This window comes from Aptenodytes forsteri, unplaced genomic scaffold (assembly GCF_000699145.1).
Source record: "Aptenodytes forsteri isolate BGI_AS27 unplaced genomic scaffold, ASM69914v1 Scaffold333, whole genome shotgun sequence".
Classification (NCBI taxonomy): Eukaryota; Metazoa; Chordata; class Aves; order Sphenisciformes; family Spheniscidae; genus Aptenodytes; species Aptenodytes forsteri.
In genome coordinates, this window is record NW_008794542.1 from 1,590,112 (window position 1) to 1,611,900 (window position 21,789).

General features: G+C 36.9%; 1 protein-coding gene across 1 annotated transcript in view; it reads left to right on the forward strand.

The window, feature by feature from the left end:
• Window positions 1-20,516, forward strand: part of ANAPC4 (anaphase promoting complex subunit 4) — a 21,313-nt gene extending 797 nt beyond the window's left edge. The window contains exons 2-28 of the mRNA XM_009272293.2: window positions 807-912; window positions 2,010-2,142; window positions 3,432-3,506; window positions 3,648-3,674; window positions 3,776-3,820; window positions 5,573-5,657; window positions 6,061-6,171; window positions 6,971-7,054; window positions 7,312-7,398; window positions 8,093-8,157; window positions 8,251-8,293; window positions 8,402-8,478; window positions 8,923-9,023; window positions 9,103-9,154; window positions 9,463-9,518; window positions 10,724-10,770; window positions 11,704-11,760; window positions 11,923-11,979; window positions 12,585-12,678; window positions 14,402-14,499; window positions 15,013-15,074; window positions 15,158-15,196; window positions 15,285-15,386; window positions 16,499-16,576; window positions 17,360-17,530; window positions 18,743-18,866; window positions 19,247-20,516. Coding sequence (XP_009270568.2) covers window positions 807-912; window positions 2,010-2,142; window positions 3,432-3,506; window positions 3,648-3,674; window positions 3,776-3,820; window positions 5,573-5,657; window positions 6,061-6,171; window positions 6,971-7,054; window positions 7,312-7,398; window positions 8,093-8,157; window positions 8,251-8,293; window positions 8,402-8,478; window positions 8,923-9,023; window positions 9,103-9,154; window positions 9,463-9,518; window positions 10,724-10,770; window positions 11,704-11,760; window positions 11,923-11,979; window positions 12,585-12,678; window positions 14,402-14,499; window positions 15,013-15,074; window positions 15,158-15,196; window positions 15,285-15,386; window positions 16,499-16,576; window positions 17,360-17,530; window positions 18,743-18,866; window positions 19,247-19,462 — 2,292 coding nt within the window. The 3' untranslated portion in view covers window positions 19,463-20,516. The remainder of the gene's footprint in view (window positions 1-806; window positions 913-2,009; window positions 2,143-3,431; window positions 3,507-3,647; window positions 3,675-3,775; window positions 3,821-5,572; window positions 5,658-6,060; window positions 6,172-6,970; window positions 7,055-7,311; window positions 7,399-8,092; window positions 8,158-8,250; window positions 8,294-8,401; window positions 8,479-8,922; window positions 9,024-9,102; window positions 9,155-9,462; window positions 9,519-10,723; window positions 10,771-11,703; window positions 11,761-11,922; window positions 11,980-12,584; window positions 12,679-14,401; window positions 14,500-15,012; window positions 15,075-15,157; window positions 15,197-15,284; window positions 15,387-16,498; window positions 16,577-17,359; window positions 17,531-18,742; window positions 18,867-19,246) is intronic.
• Window positions 20,517-21,789: the final 1,273 nt, after the last annotated feature.

Consider the following 21,789-nt stretch of genomic DNA (forward strand, 5'->3'; position numbering starts at 1 on the left):
TGTCCCCTGCAGTCGCTGAGATGCTTTTTTTGCTATTCGTGCCGTAATTCTCGTAAGCTTAGCCAAGCATTTAGGAATAGAAAATTTTTTATTAAGCTTCTCAGTATTTAGTGCTCTTTCCTTTTTACTTTCTAATTTCCGAACAAATCTGATGATGATATTCTCAGTGCCTGTATCAGCAGGATTTTAAAGCACACGAAATTTCGTATTTAAATTAAATCTATTTTCAGGTATTTTTTTCCTGGAACTGCTGTATGTGATCATGCATGAAGGCAGACTGTTGTGCTTTCAGGCCGCCTTTGCTGGAGAAGCGTGGGTAACCCCTGTTGGTTACAGGCTTCTAGGCTTGGGCAAGGCACAGCTTATTTCTCTGTGTTGCTGTATAGTAAACAGTATACTGTCCTTTAAAATGGCATAGGAGTCAATCATCTACTAGAGGAGCAGGTGATATTTAAGATGTAGGAGTTATTAAAGAATGGTAAAACTGGAACTGCGTGATCATGCATGAAGGCAGACTGTTGTGCTTTCAGGCCGTCTTTGCTGGAGAAGCGTGGCGTGGGTACCCTGTTGGTTACAGGCTTCTAGGCTTGGGCAAGGCACAGCTTATTTCTCTGTGTTGCTGTATAGTAAACAGTATACTGTCCTTTAAAATGGCATAGGAGTCAATCATCTACTAGAGGAGCAGGTGATATTTAAGATGTAGGAGTTATTAAAGAATGGTAAAAAAAGTGCATCTTCAACTGATTTACAAACTGGTATTAATGGGAGAATGTGGTTTATTTTTCTGTCTTCAATGTGCTTTGTAGGTTTTACTTCATCGGCTTGCAAACTTTCAGCGAGTGTGGAGTTTGCCTCCAAATGAAAATACAGGAAAAGAAGTTACTGCTCTTGCTTGGAGACCAGATGGCAAAAGTAATGTCAAGTATATGAGGTGATACAGTGCAATAAAAATCCCACTGGAAATCAGTGAAGGTTGTGGTGATGATACCTCTTATCTGTGAAAGAAATTTTCAAGTAAACTGTGTTTGAAGAGAAGTGTGGCTTAATTTTATGTAGGTTTATTCAAAGTAATAGAGAGAGTTACACTGTTGAAAGCAATTGCAAGAAAGATTTGCAAGGTGAATTTATGTCCAAAATACTGCACTTCAAGGTATAGCAAAACTTTCAGTTCCTAACTAAGCAAAATATTTTTATATGAATGACAAAATTTATTGTGCGAGTTAAGAGAGAGGCTGTGTGATCAGGGTTTACTGAAGAGCTTAGCTTATTTAGCATAGACTGAAATTTAGAGGCTAAAATTGCTCTAATAATACACCAGAGAAGAAAAAAAAAAGCCTTTTCCTTATCAACAGAAATAATGTTGAAGTTAGTAGCTTAATAAGCCTAAGATGGAAATTAGTGAATTTTTTGACTCATTAGAGGCTGGAGAATGGGAACAATCTTCTTCCATGACATGTGGGTAAAAAACACCTATATAGTTTTATGATGGAGTCAGAGGAGTTTAAGAAACTTCTTTTTAAGCTGGTTGCCTGTAATTACAAGGAAGTAAGCATAGAAGCCTTTGCCTGCCATATGCTTTAAGGATTAATAAAGTTAAGAAGAAGGTGATGTAAAAGTTGCTCAGCAAGTCTTAAATTGTATTTTGTTGTAGTAAAACCCAAACCTTCCCAGTGGACAGTCTTTATTTATAATTTTGGCCTCAAATTTGCAAAAACTGAAGCCTCTGCTTTATCAGAACTGTTGTTAGAAGTGTGCTCAGTTCAACCTGTAGATAAATAATTCTGGGATCGTGCCTGTGACTTACATTTATCACCTAAAATATGACAGGAGTTCAAACCTTCATTTTAATGAGTAGGTTTCAAATGAGAATTTGGAAGGACTGTAAATAGGCAAAGAGAAAATCCTGTCCAGTGGTTGCCTTTGAAGATGCATTATTTTCTAATTCAGTATAAAGTAACTACAAAGTTTTGCACGTTGGTTGTTTATACGTTTTACTCATCTTTCTCCAGTTTTGGCTTTTGGCCTTACTGATACCAAGCGGATTGTTCTGTGTGACGTAGAAAAACCTGAAAGCTTGCACTCCTTCTCCGTGGACTCATCTATTACTTACATGCATTGGATGGAAGTAACTGAGGAAAGCAGGTGAGTCCAAAAAACTCTAGAAGTGAATTATGGGCTAGGTAGTGCCACTTTACTAATAATTTATACTTAGTACGTTACGAGCAGTCATTATAAAATAATATAATACTATGTAGCTATAGCTTTTTGTTACCACTTCGGTAAAATTTTCCTTTTGGTTAGAATAGACACTTTTCATACACTTCTTTTTAGCGCTGATATCTTAGTCTTGTGGTTCTTTAGGTTATACACAAAAATTTCAGCATGATCTTGAGCGCCCACTTCTTAAGAGCTGCTTAATCTAGTATTAGCTTGTACGGCCCGTCTTCTGATCTAGTTTACTTCAGTACCAATTAATTTGTTAAACTAATTATAATACTATTATTATGTTAGTCTATTTTGTTAGTCAGAATAAGTATTATATTTAAATCTTTCTTCACTTGTGTTTTCAAGATGTTTAGTTTGGTGCTTACATCTTTCACGATGTGCCTTTGGTGTTATATCCAACCCCAGTGGCAATTCTGTTGTGGGTGTACTTGCTTCAGGAAGTCAGATTGCCCCTAGTGACCATGAGCTCTGTGGCATTAGACAATTCTCAGCAACACTTGTGAGCTGGAGGACATTGTGGTCCCTATTTCTGTGGTCTTACAAAAACCTCTGATATGCACCTTATTGCAGTGCAAGACAACAATTAAATAAAACAATTATTTAAAAAAGGGAGGTGGTGTAAGCCTGACTTGGGGATTCCCCCCCCACCTCCAGAAAACACCAATCTTAAAATAGCAAGAAAATAACTACATCTTAAATCACTCTAGCATTTTTCTCCCGATGGGGATAGACTTATCTCCTTATTGGGAATCTCATTCTTCTGGCACGTCTAAGGTGTGGTATTAAGTATTGCACTTTAGTCTTCCTCTCACTGTAATGTGTCTTTAGAGTGAAGCTTTTCTGAGGTGTAGGTAGGTTGTACTGCAGGGTTGTACAGGGTTTAAACAGAAAGCCTCAGTCAGTAACTGCATTACAGGTGATGAGGAATTTGGTAGCAAGCTACTGAGCCAGCAGATACAAACTTTATATTCTCTTTTGGTGGAAATAAAAAAAGATTATCAGACTTCTTTTATTAATTTGCTCATTTGATAAATTATTAAAGGCCTCATAAGGGATTACCCTCTGATATTTGTAACTCTTTAATATACATGATGTATTGAATGTATGCTGTAACTTTGAAGTTAGACAGAAATTCTCTCCCTTCCCCCCCCCCCCGCCCCATTTTTACAGCTTGGGTGGTAAAGACAGCCTTATTTCTTTTTCAGTGTTCTCACTTCTTTTTACAATGCTGAGGATGAATCAAATCTCCTTTTGCCTAAATTACCGGCGCTACCAAAAAAGTAAGTATTATACTGGTAAGCTTTAGAAGGTACAATCTATCATTTGTTGTCATTGTTTTGGTTACTCATCTTTAATGCTCTACAGATGCTTTGGATTAGATGTCTGCTCATTGTTATTGAGAATAATTATTTTGTTTTCAGTTACAGTACCACTGCAAAAATTTTCAGGTAAGAAATTTTTGTCTTATAACTCTCTATTTTTTTTTTATTTTGTTTTCTGGTATTGAGACAAGCTACATAAACCCCAACTATGTGTTTCGTATTTTCAGTGAAGAAAAATCAGATGAGATTATGAAGCTTCTGGGTGATGTAAGGTAAATTCCCTATGTGGGTTGTTGTGGGGTTGGTTGGGTTTTTTTTGGTTAGTTGTTTTTTTTTAAAGCTATAAAATAATGGATAAGTGGGTTTACTTTTAAGTTATTCATAATCTGTTTTTAGGGGTCCTGGAGAAAGGATATGGAATGCCTCTTTTTTCATGTACAAAGATAAAGTTCAAAGAATATATTAAAAAAAAAAAAGTCTCCATCAGCTTACACCTTTTCCCCTCAATTTAGAGGGATTATAAAGCACTTTATCAGCAACTGCTGTTGATGCCCTATCTTCTTTTCCTCATAAGAAGATTTCTTGGGGTGTATTTGAAGGCTATGTTGTATGTGTTACTTAAGCTGGTCTTGGAGACGTTTGTGAGTGCTTGTTACAGATGGGGAATTTCTGTGGGTTTGCATGAGTGTGACAAAGCTAAACTTAAAATTAGCTCTGAAATCAGCTGTATTAGAGTTACTTTAAAATAAATATCTCTTATTAGGAAACACATGAGGAGCAGCTGGAGGAAGTGTAGTTTAGCAGACGGAGACTGGCTTTGTGGAGTGCTTGTGGTGCATCCTTGAGGAGGGCGCTTAACCTCTGTGCCTTGTTTTTCCATTTGCTTTCTTTCACTGTTCCTTACAGTCCCACCACTAAGAATCATCCTTCTTATTTCAAAATTTGCATCTCTGTCTATCACCAGTTACTCCTTTTTAAGACGTGATATCTCTTCTTACAGTAGGGCTTCCTTGCTAGAAAGAGAGACGTGGCAGCTGTTGGTGGTGTAGGAGCTTTCTGGATTCTGTGCTCCTTCACCCATTCAATTAATCAAACCAAAAGTTTTTCAGATACTGTTTTGTTAAGTTCTGTCTTGGTTTTAACGGAAACATTCTCCTCTAACATATATTTAGGTGTGTAACAGGCAGAAGTTGCAGTAAATTTTTTCGTATTTATAAGGGGACATGCAAAACATCCTCATTTTTTATGTTGGAGAGCATTACTGCTCACTGTAATGTAAGAAAATATGAGTAGTTGAAGATGTATGGATGTATGACAGCAATATACAACCTCCCTGTCCAAAGTTTAATGTTTTAAACATAGATAAAAAGGGAGAGGTCATAGAGGAGCTTTTTCCCAAGTCATTGTAGCAGGTTGGTTTTAATAAGTGAGCAAAACACAGATCTGTCTGTCCCAGACCCTACTCTTTGAACTGGGTTTCGTTTCTGATGTTGCTGTTACTTGTGGCTGTCCTTTGCTGCTGCGTCCATTTCAAATGTTTATTGCCTTTGAGGTTTTGCTGAGGAGTGCCACTGAGTGACTGCAACAAACTTACTCTGCATGTAGTTTGTATAAACTCAGAGGAATACAAAAGTAGCTTTGTAAGAATGCCTTGCAGCCTGTATTGGTAGGTGGGCTGTTGCTAGAAACTGTTACTTTTTTCTTCTAGAAGGTATAAAGTTAGTGAAGGAGGACTGCTGTGCCTAAATTGTGTTATTTTTTTTCCCTATTCTCTCAGTTAATTTAGTAATTAATACTCTTTCTGTAAATGCTAGAGGCAGGTCTTATCAATGAAATCCAAGCTAATAATTTTTTTGTTTTTAAATTTCTTGGATCATAGACAGTAGTATAGTGTTTCTTTTTGTTCAGTCATTCTTTAGAGGATCTTTAGTAAATGGATGGCATTTAAGTATTAAGAATTATATTTGTATGCATTAGAATTTGTTCCAGCATGTTCATCAACACATATTCTTCTATTTTTATAGGCTTAATGCTCTTGTCCTTGGTGGCAGCTCAGGATTTATTGAGATTTATGCTTACGGAATGTTCAAGATTGCTACAGTAACTGGGGTACATTCTGTTCCTTTCCATGTTTTTTCTTCGTAATATACCAAGCTACAGCTGAATTGAATGAAAAAATACATATGTATGCTTACACATAAGTGAAACTGGGTTGTTGAAGTTTAAAGAAAGGAAGAGTTGTTTCTCTCAGTTGGGTTGTGTGGTTATTGTTGGAAAGACATTCGAACTCTGGCGATTTTAACATCTTGTTTCAAATGAAATAAAGTTCAACACTAGTCCACAGTAAAAAGAGTGCTTTTGTTCCTGAACAAAATTCCACTTTGCTGAAAATTCCACTTTGTTTTTACATGTCGTTGAACACAGCCTTCTTTATATATGAATGTTTTAAAGCAGTAAATACATCTTAGCAGAAATGCAATATTTCATTAATTTTTAAACTGGAATCCTTCAGGTGGCAGGTTCTTGTCGTGGACTATGTTTATCTAGTGATTTGAAATCACTATCGGTTATTGCAGAGATACGAGACTCTTCAGACAGCGAGGCAGAGATAACATATTTTCAGGCAAGTAAAGTAATTTTAAAATGTTCTTTAGTAAATACATCTTAGCAGAAATGCAATATTTCATTAATTTTTAAACTGGAATCCTTCAGGTGGCAGGTTCTTGTCGTGGACTATGTTTATCTAGTGATTTGAAATCACTATCGGTTATTGCAGAGATACGAGACTCTTCAGACAGCGAGGCAGAGATAACATATTTTCAGGCAAGTAAAGTAATTTTAAAATGTTCTTTTAAAAGTAAACCTGCTTTTTAATTACTTTCTGGTAGTTTTATTGCTTTCCCATTATTTGCAGAAAAAACAGCCTTTCTGAAGTTCACCCTGATCTAGCTTTTGGATTTATCATGTTAACATGCAGTTTCACTGATGAGACTGATGATGATGATCTTGAGGCATTCTTTTAAAATATATTCTTTAAAAAGAATATATTTAAAAACAAAAAAAATATTCTTTAAATATAATATTCATTTTCTCAACTACAGTTTCTCAGTTTTTCTTCATTCTGCACACAAAGGCATAGGAGCGATGCTGCTGATTATCCAGTCTATCCAGAACAGTCATCCTTAAAACTATTACTGTTAGAACTCTGAAATGAGGAACTTCATCAGGAGTTTTTATAGATGTATTAAAAATATTTTTTTCCCCTTTGAATTAAATGCATTTTCCTCTTAAAAACAACTTTAAGGAAATGAGAATTGACAGTTTTTCTGTGAGTCCTCCCCATCTGTCTTTTCATTTCTGTAATCTAAAATTTCTTAAAAGAAAAATCATCCGTTAACTGTTGCTTGTTTCGTTTGTTATAGCTGGACACTAGTCTATTATCAAGTTACTTACCTGAGGTAACTCGAATGGCCCGGAAGTTTACTCACATTTCAACTCTGTTACAGGTACAGTTGTGTTATGACATCTTTTTAATACCACAGTTCTTACAGTCTTCGATATTCTTAACGCAAGTGAAATAAATGTTTTCTAGTAGGAAGCTAAAGTTGGTTTTAAGTAAATGTAGAGCTCTAACTTGGAGTTTGATAATAAATTTTATATAATATCTACAGTATATCCTCCCTTTGTATTGTAACATCCAGTTCTTGCACGTGTTTTGAAGCAGGGGGAGGGAATAATGCTAATGTCTGTATCTGTATTACAGTATATAAAGTTGTCATTGACGTGCATGTGTGAAGCGTGGGAAGAAATATTAATGCAGATGGACTCACGGCTAACAAAGTTCGTACAGGTACTGTAGTATTAACCATTCTTTTGGAAAAACATTTTTTTCAGTAGTCCTGCTGTTCATGTTAACATACTGCATATCTTAATGTTGTTTAAGCATAATGCCTCCAGATAACAGTCTCTAAGTTCAGAGGCAACCTGGAACCTATTGTGTGTCAAGTACTCTGACGCTGAAGATATCTGAGTACAATCAAGCACGATTGTATTGCGATACTTCTTTATTTTGTTTATTCTGAATTATTCAAAAGTGATAGTTTTCAGCTTGCACAGCTATTGATCAGGTGCTTTCTATTTAAGGTTGTGCTCTTCAGTCACTGATAAACTGAATACTGTAAATGTTGAGTAACAGCCCACCAGCACTTACAACCTAGTTCAGTAGAGCAGGTATGACAGCCATGATTGAGATGCTCTTGGATTTGCTTAAATTTTGTGTTCATTGACCATGGCTAGAAGTTAGTTGAATCAAATAATTTATTTTTTTAAAATAGATTCTTGGTGATGGCTTAGAACTTTTACTGGGTAATACAATTGAAAAGAACTTAAAATACTAGAAAATTTCCAGTGATCAGTGGTCTGATTTCAGCATTCAAGGATATGGGTGGGTTTTCCGATACACTTTAATTGTAGTGTTTGTGAGATTATTTGGTAACCTGGATTTAATTTCTTTACCCATCTATTTCAATCATTGTGACTGACAGGAAAAGAATACAACCACTTCTGTTCAGGATGAGTTTATGCAGCTGTTGTTATGGGGCAAAGCAAGGTAGTTACTGTTGTTTTATCTGAGTATTCATTTGCATTTGATATTGAAATACAAAATGAACACATATTTGGTTCTCTCCCCCACCCCCTTTAGTCTGGAACTTCAGGCATTGCTAATGAACCAACTGACGGTAAAGGTATGTTAATATTTTTTAACATATTAAAATAATCTATTTCAGTATCTTTTAATCACTGTTCTGTTAAGTTAACAGAACATTATTATGTTTGTATTTCTTTTTTAACAGGGTTTAAAAAAACTCGGTCAGTCCATAGAGTCTTCCTATTCCAGCATACAAAAGTTGGTCATAAGTCATTTGCAGAGGTAAGTCACAGAATGTTCAATGAATTCTAGATAAAATGGCATATTTTATGCTTTGCTAAAAGACAGTGTGCTGTATCAGTGGTTCTTTCTATGTAGGTGTGCTGGTGCGGAGACTGTGATCATGGCAAAATGTAGTAATTTATTTTTGGGTAATGGAGAACTACTGAAGTATTTTGAACAATCTCAATGACACATCACCTGTATATCACTGCCTGGTGTGTTTGTAGGATATATGCAAAATATTCACACCAACTTTGTGTGGTGGTTAAAATCATTAGGACAATATTTGCTTTTCTGTGAAGTGATACTTTAACTCTTGTATGCCAGACAACCTTATAAAGCTCTCCACTTTGCACATTAGATAATAAAAATATGGCATGCAGTGAAGCAGTGAATTTCCGAAGGGTGACTAGAAGATTATACTTCTTTGCTCTGCCTTCCTAGTGGCTCTGAGGCACTGTTATACCACTTGAGCGAATTGAAAGGAATGGCTTTATGGAAACAAAAATATGAGTGTCTGGGATTAGATGCATCCGGAATTGAAGGTACAGTAGTGTCTGTGCTACTTACCCACTCTGATTTCACTTTTGAAAGCTTAATAATAATGGTTAGCTCTTTTTGCAGAGGCTATCACTGCTGTTGGTTCTTTCATCCTGAAAGCAAATGAGCTGCTTCAGTAAGTATAAAGTCTGGAGAATTTAAAAATCATGTCTATTGAGTCCTTTATCTAAGGGGAAATATGTGGCTGGGTATAGAGGAAGTTGGGGAGAGCAAGGCTCCTCTGTTGGTGGTGAGCTTTTATCTTGTCTCACTGCATCTCATAGACTCATACCCCAATAATAGTCTGTCTTGGGAGGCTGCATTGGGCATTTTTTTAAACGATTGATAGTGCTTGCAGGCCTCTCAGTAGTAAAGATGGGACTTAAGCCTGGAGCAGCTTGTGACATTTAAATCTGGTAATTTCTTTTCTTGTTTCTTGCTCAGAGTTATCGACAGTAGTATGAAAAACTTCAAAGCATTTTTTCGATGGCTGTATGTTGGTAAGCTTGATGACATAGTAAGCATCCAATATCTGTTTTGTGTTCTAAGCATTGAAATGTCGGTAGGTAATTAAGCCAATCTCCAGTTATAACCATCTATTTATTTCTATAATAGAAAACTTCTGGACATCTAAAAGGTTACAGTTGATGAGGCAAGAATAATTATAATATTAAACACATAGATCATAAATTTAATCATTCTCAATTAAAGGTAGTGTGTGTGTACAGTGGGTATTGTATATTCTTATCCTGTACTGTTACTCCAAACTGTTGTCTGTTTCATGAGCAATTTGCTGGTCTTGACTTGAAGAAATTAAAGGACTTTATTTAGTTTACACCAAATTTGAAGTATAGTCTAATTCTCCTTTACTCTGTCACTTGCTGTTTTCTCCTGTGGAGACCTAGTTAGCTGTAAGGTTGTGCACAGATGTAAACAGTCTCTGAATGTCCGGATGCACTTAATAGCCACCTCCAATTGTAGCTGGGTAGCTGCAGGTAAAATGCTAGAAGGAAGTGCAGAACACTATGTTTTAGCCTGCTTGGTTTTAAAAAGTGGTTATGAATAAGTTTATAATTTTTAATTGATCTTTTTAGAACTACTTTACAAAAAACTAAGCAGTCTTACCGGATACTGTAAAAGCACCAGAAATGCAGTGTTAGCACTTACTAGCAGGAATGTAATAATTTTAGTTTTAAAAATTGCAGAAAGTAGAGCTATCGGAGTTCTCTGTCATAACGTTAGAACTTTAATTAAATGTTCACTGTGTTTGCTTGTGTTGAAACTAAACAGAGAACTGTTTATCTAAGCCTCACTGATTTAAAATCACTTCTGTGCAATTCTCTTAAAATTATTCTGGGCATGACAGTATTTTTTATATATATCCATTTTACTACTCTTAGTATGTACATGAATAAATTCTTATGAACCCTTTTTATAATAATCTTATCTCAGTCCTGTAGACGGTACAATGCAGTTGGAGAAGATTAAAGATAAAAATTCTCCAAGATTTGTATTGTAAGCTAGTGGGGCAAGTGAGGCTTAATTTCAGTCTCAATTAATAATTCTTCATTCCAGACTCTTTTGCTTCTGACAAATCAATCTTTCCTATTTTATCAGCAGTGGTTTATTACATAGCCATGGAAAATTAAGAACATTAGGAAAACATTTTAATATTAATGCAGTAAGAATATGATTTTTCCCTCAGCCATGTTGAGGATGTCAGAAGATCATGTGCTTCCAGAGCTGAACAAGGTAGTAGTAACGTTTTCTAATAAATGGTGGTATACTCTGTATTCTTCTTGACTTAGAGGGCAAGATTAAAGGTTTATTTTTGTTCCAAAACTTAAAGGATAGTGTCTGTGTCATTTCTTTGAGAAAGTTGATGCCTGCAGATTCACACTAAAATGCTGTCTCGCATGAACTACTTTTTCTGTTTTCTTTGTTAATACTACTCTTTTTAGTACACTGTATGTGAATGCGAGACCTCTGTGTATAGCAGCTCTTTATACGCCCTAAATGACTAAGGTAACTGGAATGGCATTTTAGCATCTTTACCAATGCCCCGGTAGAGGAGGTGGAATACACCTGCATCAGATTTGCAGACACCATCACACTGGGTGAACCAGTTAATATGCTCAAGGACAGAGGTGCTTTCCAGAGGGAAATAGATAGGCTGGAGCAATGGACAGATAGGGACCTCCTGAAGTTCAACAAGGACAAATGCAAGGTTCTGTCCTGGGGAAGCGTAACCCCCTGCAATTGCACAGCAGGGCCCCAACTGACTGGGGAGTAGCTCTGCTGAGATGGACTTGGGGATGTTGGTGGATGCAAGCTGGGCATGAGCCAGCAGTGTGCCCTGGCAGCAAGGGCGGCCAAGAGTAACCAGGGCTGTACTAACAGGAGCACAGCCAGGAGGTCAAAGGAAGTAGTTACCCTCCTTATTTAGCACTCATCAGATCGCATCTAGAATACTTTCTCCAGTTTGGGGCCCTCCTGTACAAGACAGACATGAATAAACTGGAGTGAGTTCAGCAGAGGGCTCCCAAGCAGGTTGGAGGCTGGAGCACTTGCCCTGCGAGGACAGGCTGAGGGAGCTGTGCTTGTTCAGCCTACAGAACATGTGTTCTGTGCTCACTGAAATGTATTTCTTATCCTCTGCTTTTTTCACTGTTTTTTTTCTTTTAGATGACTCAAAAAGATATCACGTTTGTTGCTGATTTTCTTACTGAACACTTCAATGAGGTAAGTTATATTGGTTTGCCAAGTACAGCATCTGACTGTATTTTTGCTGCCAAGAATTGAATGTGAAAAATCCTATAATAAAATAATTCAATCATCTTTTTGTACACTACTTCTCATTAACTTTGGGTTTAAATAATGGTTTTGTTTGCATTATTTTTTCAGGCACCAGAACTTTACAATCGTAAGGGAAAATACTTCAATGTGGAGAGAGTTGGCCAGGTAAAGAACTAGGGAGTAAATGGAAAAAGAATAAATGAGAAAATCATTAGATGGAGAAGCTTTTAAAGCTGTGCCCACTTTTCTTCTCTGTCCCTTTTGCTGTGTTGCACATTCTAGTAATGGTAAAGGAGAGTATTTTAATTATTTTCTACTATTATTAGGAAAAGGAGTGTTTAAAAATATATCTTATAGTTTTACCTTACACATACTGTATTTTTAGGAAAAAGATGAAACTTCTTCACAGCCAGCAATAGTAACGTAAAACTGAAATGCATGTGTTGTCTTTATGCCATTAATCACTAGATTTCAAAACATTTATGCTCAAACTTGATTTAAAAATCAATTTCTTACGGAAATATCACTATATGATCTTAGACAATAGTCGATTTTTCTTATTGTTTCAAGAAGGGGTAGAATATTTAGTTTTAAGAGTAGGGCATGTTAAATTAAGGAGAAATGTTTAACGGACTTGTGTTAGTTTTAAAGTAGGGCATGTTAAATTAAGGAGAAATGTTTAACGGACTTGTGAGGAGCAATGTTGGAGATGAATTCTGATGTTCCTTATTCTTAAAATGCAATCTTACAAATGTCTGTTTCTTTTCTAGTACTTGAAAGATGAAGACGATGACCTTGTATCACCACCTAATACAGAGGGAAACCAGTGGTTTAACTTTCTTAAAAATAGTACTCACCTGAAAGGTAACGTGTGCTTTAGTAAAATGTAAAAGTGAATCAAAGATATACATAGAATGTAACAAATGTAGAAAAGTAATCTGTTTTTTCATGCTTATGAGTTACTTCTGTAGTGTTAGTCATGGGTCTCCATCTGAGTAGAATAAAATAAATGGGCCTTGTTATTTTACACAGTTTTTATATAGCTGCTTACCCAGTCAATTACCATTTTCTGGGTATTAGGAGTTTCCTAGCTTTTATATACCAGTCTCAGAAATGTTGGCTTGGAAGGAATCCCAGGAGATGTCTGTTTTAGGAGAGCTTAATTCCTGTTCAAGGAAGTAATAATTACGCTTAGGTCATACCTGGGGGAAGTGTCCGAACTTGTTCTCTTTGACTGGAGTCTGAGACTATTTTGTTAATTAGTGGTGAAAAAGAAGTAAGAGACTATAACAAGATGATGGTGAAAATGATTCTTGTTTAACTTTAGAAACCATAGACTGTAAAACTTCTACAACAGAAGTTGTCTTGTAATAGAGTTTGCTATAGCTGCCTTTTTCTGCCTATTTAGTTCAATAAAAAGGGAGGAAGTGGTAGCATTTTTGTTTGGCAAAGTAGTATTTAGAAAGTGTATTTTTAAACATACTTTGAAAATCTGTTTGATACTTTGAATGTGTAGACTACTTGACTGGCCGTTTCTGTTACTACCCAAGATTCGTGATTGTTTGTAGAGATGGTTTGTAAGTGGTTTTGTTGGTGTTAATTTGGCAAGTATTGAGATGTTTGTCTTGCTCTCAGAACTGCAGGGTTTATAGGACAAGTAATGCTTCTGTCATTGACACCTTCTACCCTTCTTTGGTGTTTTATATTGCTTTGTTGGTTGATGAAATTTTTATCTTTTTTCCAGCTAAACATTGGAAAAAAACCAGGTTATGTACTTAAAATAAGTAGTGAGATTTATCTCAAAAGCTAAATGTCTTCTTACAGAGTATTTCATTTCATAAAAACAAATCAGTCCTATTGAAGCCAAATCATAGCTACTATAAAAAGTATGGAAATTGTTTTGCTTAAACAAGATATTTTATGACAACTGTGTTTCTAGCTCTTGGGTAAATGCAACTGTCTTCTTGCAATTTTGAATGGGCTGTGAAGAAAAGCTGAAGGGGCAGGCAGGCCTTCGTTTCTCATTCATTTATCTTGTTTCATATTGTAATCCAGTTAGTTACTTGAGTTAGAATTTATAATCAGCGAATAATTTAGGCGGTCACCTAATCCAACCAAAGCAGGGCTGATTTTGAAGCTAGGCTGGGTTGCTCAAGACTTTGTGCAGTTGAGTCCTCTATGCCTGCAAGGATGGAGATCCTGCAGCCTCTCTGGGCGCCCTGCTCCAGTGACTAACCAGTCCCCGTGAAAACTTTTTTTCCGTTATATCTGATTGGAATTTCCCTTGCTGGAGCTTATGACTGTTAGATCTTCTCCTCTCACTGTGTGCAGCTTTGAAAACGATGTCTTCTGTAACTCCTCCTTTAGGCAGCTGAAGAGAGCAACAGGTTCCTCCTTGTTAGCCCTCACTTCTCTAGACTGAATGAACCCAGCCCCCTCAACTTCTCCTCGTAAAGCATGTGCTCTAGCCCTGCAACCATCTTACTGACCCTCCACTGGACTCATTCCAATTTGTCACTATAATAACGGTGTAGTGTGTTTTTATAGAGATACAAGCATTTTTTAAATGAACTTTATCTGTTTACAGAAAGTCCACTTTTGTTTCCCTACTATCCTGAGAAATCACTGCATTTTGTCAAAAGGCAAATGGAAGGGGTCATTGATCGGTGTTTACAAAAGCCAGCGGTAAGTTCAATTTATATAAATGATAACTTTCTTTTAGGGGTAGCAGTCAGCTGAAGATAGTAGTCATGCTTAGTAAGGCCTGAAGTTTTAATCTTTGCCTTCGAGTGCCTACAACTTAGGTGGTAGCATGTAGCCTAGCTTCACCACTGCCGGGATGCCTCAAGCCTTTGGCTAGGGAGAGCATAATGGAGGATTTTTTTGTTTCACGCCTTCTGTTCCCACATTATCGGGATCTATTTTTAACGTTAATTAGCTGGGTGTATGCACTATGTACTAGATAACTGTGTTAGTTGGCAATACATTAGCCTACGTATTATGAAGAAACATGAAACAAGTGTGTCAAGTGACAGGAGTGTTTGCATTAGGGATGTTTATTCCAGCATAAATATTGGTGGATTTTTCTTTCAGATGTGCTCAGGTATTTTTGTTTGGTTGTGGTTTTTTGTCTTAAAAAGGTGTATAATTATAAATAACTGCCTGCACTTTTTGGTCTATTTTCATTATATTTGTTAGGATGTAATTGGAAAGTCAGTGCATCAAGCAGTCTGCATGTCTCTCTACAAAATTTCTCAAAGGTATTTCTTTACACTATTTCTAAAGCTCAGTTGCACAAAATTACAGTAGCATTTTATAAACTGGTTTGTTTTTTCCTTTTCAGTGAAGATTCCACACCTCAACTATTTAAACTACCATTTCTGTAAGTATGCTGCTATTCCTTGTTCTATGTCATTTACCAATCATTAAAGCTTGACCTAAATTTTCATTTCCTTCCCCCCCCATTACAGGTGGAATGATAAAACATCCAATATACATTATGTTCTCTTCACCATATTAGAAAATTCTATTTCTAAAATACACATTTTGAGGAGACATACTGATACTTCCAGGTAAGACAAAAAAGGGGGAAAGGTGGTTTGTGAGCTTTGGCACATGTGTACAGAGACAATTACAATTTGAATCTTCTTGTAAAAAGAAGGAATGAGCAGCATGAATACCATCTTTCTCAGATACTAGAGAAAATGAGGACAACATTAGGAAGTGCAGTAGGAAACTGCAGCAGGAGTTTGTGTTGTATTAGACTCAGAAAACCTAATCACAAGACCCAAGATGGTTTTAGGCTTAAGAAAAAAATCAGGCTCCCTTAGTTTTGCTCCTCACAGAATTACTTGCTTGTGCAAACTTGTGAAAAATTACAGGGAATCATGCTTTCAGTGTTGCTGTATCTTATTGTAAATACTATTCTTTGATTAACTCCTTGCAGCCTGTAATTTAATACTCTAAGGAAAAATGGGGGGTGGACTCATAGGTGCAACAAATAAAATACATCTCTTTGGGGTGTCGTTTTGTGTACCTTCAGGAGTTTCTGTGTCCAAGATGCTGTTTGTCACTGCCTAGTTGCGCTGATGCAACTATTTAAGATGCATTCTGTCAGTGGGATCACTGAAATGACCTGGGTTTAGAAAACAACAAAAACTCCTCCTCTCTGTAAAATACTGATTTTTATAATCTGTGTCATTTAATTTGAGGAGATAATGAACTGTGATGGGGTGGGAATTTTTAAACGCATGGTGAAACTATCTTTTGTGTTTCCAGTTGAGAGCTGCATATGACAAAATTACAGCCTTGTGGTGTAGTTTCTATCCTATTTCCTCCCTCCTTGATATCTAAAACAGTCTAAACTTGTTTTCTGTAGATTTGAGTAACAAGTAACTTAACGGACCGAAGACTAGGACAACTGAGCCAAGAGTTCAGCAAAGAACTATATCCCACAAGCCAGACACAGTTTCCCATTTGACTCCATTAGTCACATTTTGCTGAGGGGCAGAAGAAATCAAAAAGTTCCCATCCACCAGTTACATCATTTTGGGTTGTAGCTGTGTATTGTGCTAAGCTTAGAGAGGCTTACACCGTCTCTTACCACAGTTGCCGTTAGAAATTTTGGATTCTCTATGAATGGAAAAGAAATTAGTCACTGAGATAATGAATGCTGTTCTTCTAGGTCTGTCAGTAATGGAATTCTTGCAGTAGATTTTGGAAACTTCTTGAACAACAGTATAAATGAGAGCTCAGACTCCAGGTCAGTATATTTGATTTTTCTTCCAGAATTGCAGATTGCTGAATTGAAGACCATGTTTTCTAGTGTTTATTTTGCATTAAGTTAATTTTTTGGGCATTACAGTTTGGCTTTTATCCTGCACATTACTACTTCAGACGCTGGGCCAGCTTGTAGTCCCTGGGTGAGTCAGACTGTAAGAAATGGCATAGGTGCGTGAAGCTGCAGGATTGTGGGAGTCTTATTTTGCACTTCATCTCAAGGTCAAGTAAATTTTAGTTTTGTAGTTAAAAACTAGAGCTTTAGCACACATACAAGAAACAAAGCTAGCTGGAAACAGCTCTTGCTTATATCTGTGATGTTCTTCAAGTAAGATGGAGTGAGACTTGATATGCCTGAATGAAGGCATCTTAGAAGGCATGGCAGACTAAGCTCATCCTTTTCATGTAGAAAGGGTGGATGTGATTGCCCTCAGTACCTTCAGTTGTGTTTCTAAATTTTCTTTGGTGTTTGTGTTTACTGTTTCTTACATTTCACCTGAAATGGGAAAAAATAAGATTGCTAGTAAGTTTTTTGTTTGTTTTGTTTTTTCCTTCAGAATCATTTTTCCTGCATGGTACAGGAGTCTGCTGTGGTTATGGCTGTCATTCAGTGTCTTAGCTGCATGACTGACCTTTTTTATTGTTTACAGTAAAGCTCACTGTTAACTACCGAATACTTTTTAACGTGAATGTTGTGCAACTTAAAAATATTTTAGTTCTGTATTCACTCTTATTCCTTGATGCTTTCTAAATTATTTTCCTATAGATGCTACAGTTGTTTAGATGCACACTTCTATGATGATGAAACTGTAACTGTAGTTCTGAAGGAGAGTGTGGAACAAGAGGGGAAGGAGAGAGTTTTGGCTCAGCTGCCTTTATCTTCAGTATACACAGATGAGAACCAAGACAGGGAATTCATCTGGGATTCTACTAAAAGGTACTGAAAAACTTTGAGCAAGTCTGAAAATGCAGAACTGAAAAGCAGATTAAGCAAATATTCTAATTGTGAATGAGCACACACTCATGCTTTGTGTGTGTATGTGTAAATACTTTAAAGGCAATAACTCCTTTTGTGCCGGGGAGAGTGGGGTGGGGAGATCAAAGCTTCCTAAAGAGTTCGTTTTATGGTTTTTTGGGGTTGGGGTTGGTTTTACCTTTTTGAGACTGAATACTACCTGTGTACATGGCTCTCATGAAACAGGAGGACCAATTGAAGACATCCTGTAGAATCAGAAATCTTCTTTTCTTTAGAGAATGCTAACTTTGCTGGTCAGCATACTTGAATTTAGGATGTTTTCAGCATATTCGCTCATATACCTCTGCCTTGATACACAGATTTCTCGATCTTTCCCCTGGTAGTCACATTTACAACTACTGTCAGCTTAGCCTTGAAACATCAGAATTGGTGCCTGCCTCTGTGCTGGCGCAGGGAGAGGAGAGCATATGGGGGAGGTGAACACACACACAAAAAAGGCCAATGTAGTTGAAGCGGTGAATCCAATCTTTTAGTTGTTGTGCCTCACTTGCTTTTTCTTTTTTCTCCCTCTGCCTCTCTGGTGGATTGCTTAAGATACATTTTTACTTCAAAATAAAGAGCCATACTGAACTGTAAATATTTTTTTTATGCCACAAAGAAATTGTGTATTGAAGAATGAACAGAAAATATTAAAAGCAAGTTCAAACTAATCCTGGCCACTGTAATAGGCAGGGAGTTCCTTCATACAGTCCCTATGAGTGGGGGTGGAGTGATATGTCTTTGAAAGGTCATTGAGGCCAAACTTCTGTGTAAGTGGAGGCATCGCCTCCAGGACTTTGTTCAGAAACTCCTCTTCTTGAAGAGGAGAGGTTTAAAGGAAAGCTGCCCTCATCCTCCTGCTGTAGCTGTTACTTGCGGGAAGATCAGGCTTTACAACTCCCTTCTCACCCGCTGTAATCTTTTACCTCAGTTAAAACATGCAGTGTTTCCACAGTTGGATCCCCTGCTCTGGAATATCTGTAGCAGCGTTATGGTGGTTTCAAATGCTTATCTGCTTGTGGCATATGATATAATAAAACTTAGACGTAAAAAACTGGACTGACTGAGGTTCTTCTTAGTACTGGAATTGTTTCTTATGTACTAGCTTTGTGCTTTTCTTCTTGTTATGTGCAGGCTGGATGAGCAAAGTGGTGAAATATGCACACGTACTGTCGTCTTGGAGAATCAGTGGAGAGTGCTGGAGAATATGAAAGCTCAGTATGTTTCTGTAAATGGCATTAGAAAAGTTTCCTGTGTGGTAAGTACAGTATCTGTGAACAAGCCTGTAAACTATTAAAGAAATGCTATGACTGGAGAGAGTGATAATCTGTTTTTGCTAATTTATTGAGATTTATCAAAACTTTTTTTTTAAACAAATAGATTATTCTCTCGTAATCTTTTATAAGTGTGTCAGGATACAGTCGTACCTCTCATAACACAACATGGAAAAACTTTAACAGAAGTTAACAGGTCTACTTGCTTTACTTTTCAGCCTGCAGAGCAATAAAAAAGTTGCTAATTTCCTTGATACCTCCATTTCAAAGATAAAAGGCAATTTTCAAAGCTATTGGCTGACATTTAAAATGGTATTGGTGCTTTTATTTATTTATTAACGGAAACTCCTTAATTTCTCCGTAGCTAAGTTCAAATCTCCGTCACGTGAGGGTGTTTGAGATGGATGTAGAGGATGATGGGGAAGTTGAGGAAGAAGAGGAAGAAGAAACAACTCAGATTGCAGCTGGGGAACCTGATGAGCTAAATCAGTCTGCAGATAACCAGGACAATGTGTGTGGTCCATCTGCTGAGGAACTACCTGATGAAACTGAAGAACGTGAATCAAGTCTGGATCCTTGACGTAGGCTTTTATACTGGTAAAGGGACAAGACTGTAATCTAACTTCAGGCTGCTGAGATGATGTATGCTGTACCTACTCAAGCAGCTGTAGCAGGATGTTGTGTGTCAGAACTCTGTATTGCTTCTCAGCTAAGACTGTGTTCTAGAGCACATTTATTTGACCCTTTTTTGTCTGGCACATGGTTTGGTATGAACTAAATTTCCTTGAGAGCTTTTCCATTTGCATTTTTTTTATAGGTGAGGAGAGAAAGAAATACCAACTGATGTTTTTGTAGTTAACCTGTTCAGTCTTAAATACTGATATTAAGATAAAATGAACTTGTATGTGAAAACAACAGAACTCGGGACCGAATTAATTTCTTCTCAGACTTCGTGTTCTAGTAATGGGTACAGAAGCTTCTCGTAGAGCTGAAATTTAGGAGTGTGTATGGCCAATAACAAGCTTGCAGATCAGCATAAGACTAGTTAGACAACAACATCTAGCAATTGTTGCTTAAATACATACTTTTAAAAACTCTTGATAATATCTGACCTCAGTAACACAGTATTTCAATCTGCAGTTCTTTAGTCCTCAGTGCAACTTTGTGTGTGTGTATGTGTATGTTTTGTCAAATGTTTGTATGTCTCAGCCTGCCTAGTTTCTGTGAGATTGTTCCTGAAAGTCTGTCTTCTCCATCTGGTATTTTTGTAATGAAAAGTCACAACAGAGAATATATTTTTTTTATTCTGATATGGTATTGTATGTCATGCATAGGCTTCAGCATAATCATGTTCCTTGCTAATTTATATATTGCTGTAGGAATGGTGTAGTGCTAAGCAGTAGAAGCCAGAAACAGTGTTTAGAAATCTAAAATGTTTTCTTCTTCCCTACTAGCTGTCAGAGTCTTAGCTGACTTAAAACTCAGCTCTTTGAATGAACGATGCTGCTAAATGCATGATCTTCCTTCAGAACAGTGAGTGTACCTTGTATTTGTGAAGAGGACCAGGTCTTATGCATGTGCTCCATTCTGTACTTCAAAAATAAATAAATCTTCTGAAATTGCTATTTGGCATTGCAAAAATCAAATACTAGACTTATCCTCTTTCTCTTGTTTTGAAATACGTCATTTTTAAGTAACTTTTTTAAAGTGGAATTTTGAAGTTTTTGGACTGTTTGGGGGAAACTGTTGTAAACAAAGCTGTTCAGTTTTGAGAGAGACTTATTTTTTCCCTTCCTTACCAGTCTCCTTGAAAGTTGCTTGCTGTTCAGCGTTCTCATCTAACAGATGCGAATGGTTGGAGGCACAATGAAGCTGTAGGACAGGAGGGGCAGAAGTGCCCATTCAAAAGTGCTGTGGATTTTCTTTCTGTGTAGAGCAGTTACTCTTGATGAGAAATTGCTGCTACAACAGAACCCACTCAGCTTAAGCATGGCCTTGTGTTCTTCCAGGAAACTTTTGCTTCTGATCTAACTTGAAGAGTTGTCACACTAGAGTGCTTGGAAACAATTGTTTTGCTGTGCTTTCTGCTAAGTAGTTTTAGTCCATGGGCATATGGAAATCTGATCTGTCCTGCCCATAATTGTTTCTAAATTTGTGTTAATAGCAGGTGTGTCCCATGCCACAGGGACATGCCCTTCAGAAATCTCCCTGAGGTTATTCCATGCATCTTTCTAGTCCAATCTTGGATATACTTGAGTCAATGGGGGTTTTGTTTCTGGCTTCAATAAGTACATGTGTGCTTCCTACATTTCACAGTGACACTATATGAATGCACCAGTTTAGGTCAGTGCTTCTGAATGCATTGCTGATTCCTTTTGTCAAACTTATTTTAATTTGCTACCAGATTTCTGTAATAATAAATGTCAGTAATGTGCTTATGCATCTGTTTTCAAAAGGGTGATAGGAAATACTTGATTTAGAAGTTTTTCAGGATTTTGGTGGTGTCTGGACACAATGATCTCACTTGGCACTTTGATCTCTTCTTCATCATCCTTTTTTTTTTTTTTTTATGCTAACCAAAGGCTTATTCAACCTTTTTCTGCTGTGAGTTCTCATTCTTTCTTGATAGTTTTGTAGTCAAAAGAACTTCTATATTCTCAGCAAGTGTGCACACAATCCACTCTTTGTAATACTAATCTTTAGGTCTCTAAGAATCATTCTTAGAAGTGGAAGAAGGGGCAGGCGATGAAGGAGAGTACGGGGATCTCGTTAGGTCGTGCAGAGAAGAAATGAGAAAGGCAAAAGCCCAGCTAGAATGCAATCTGGCCACTGTCATTAAAGACAACAAAAAAGTTTTTACAAATATATTAATGACAAGAAGAGAGCCAAGGAGAATCTCCATCCTTT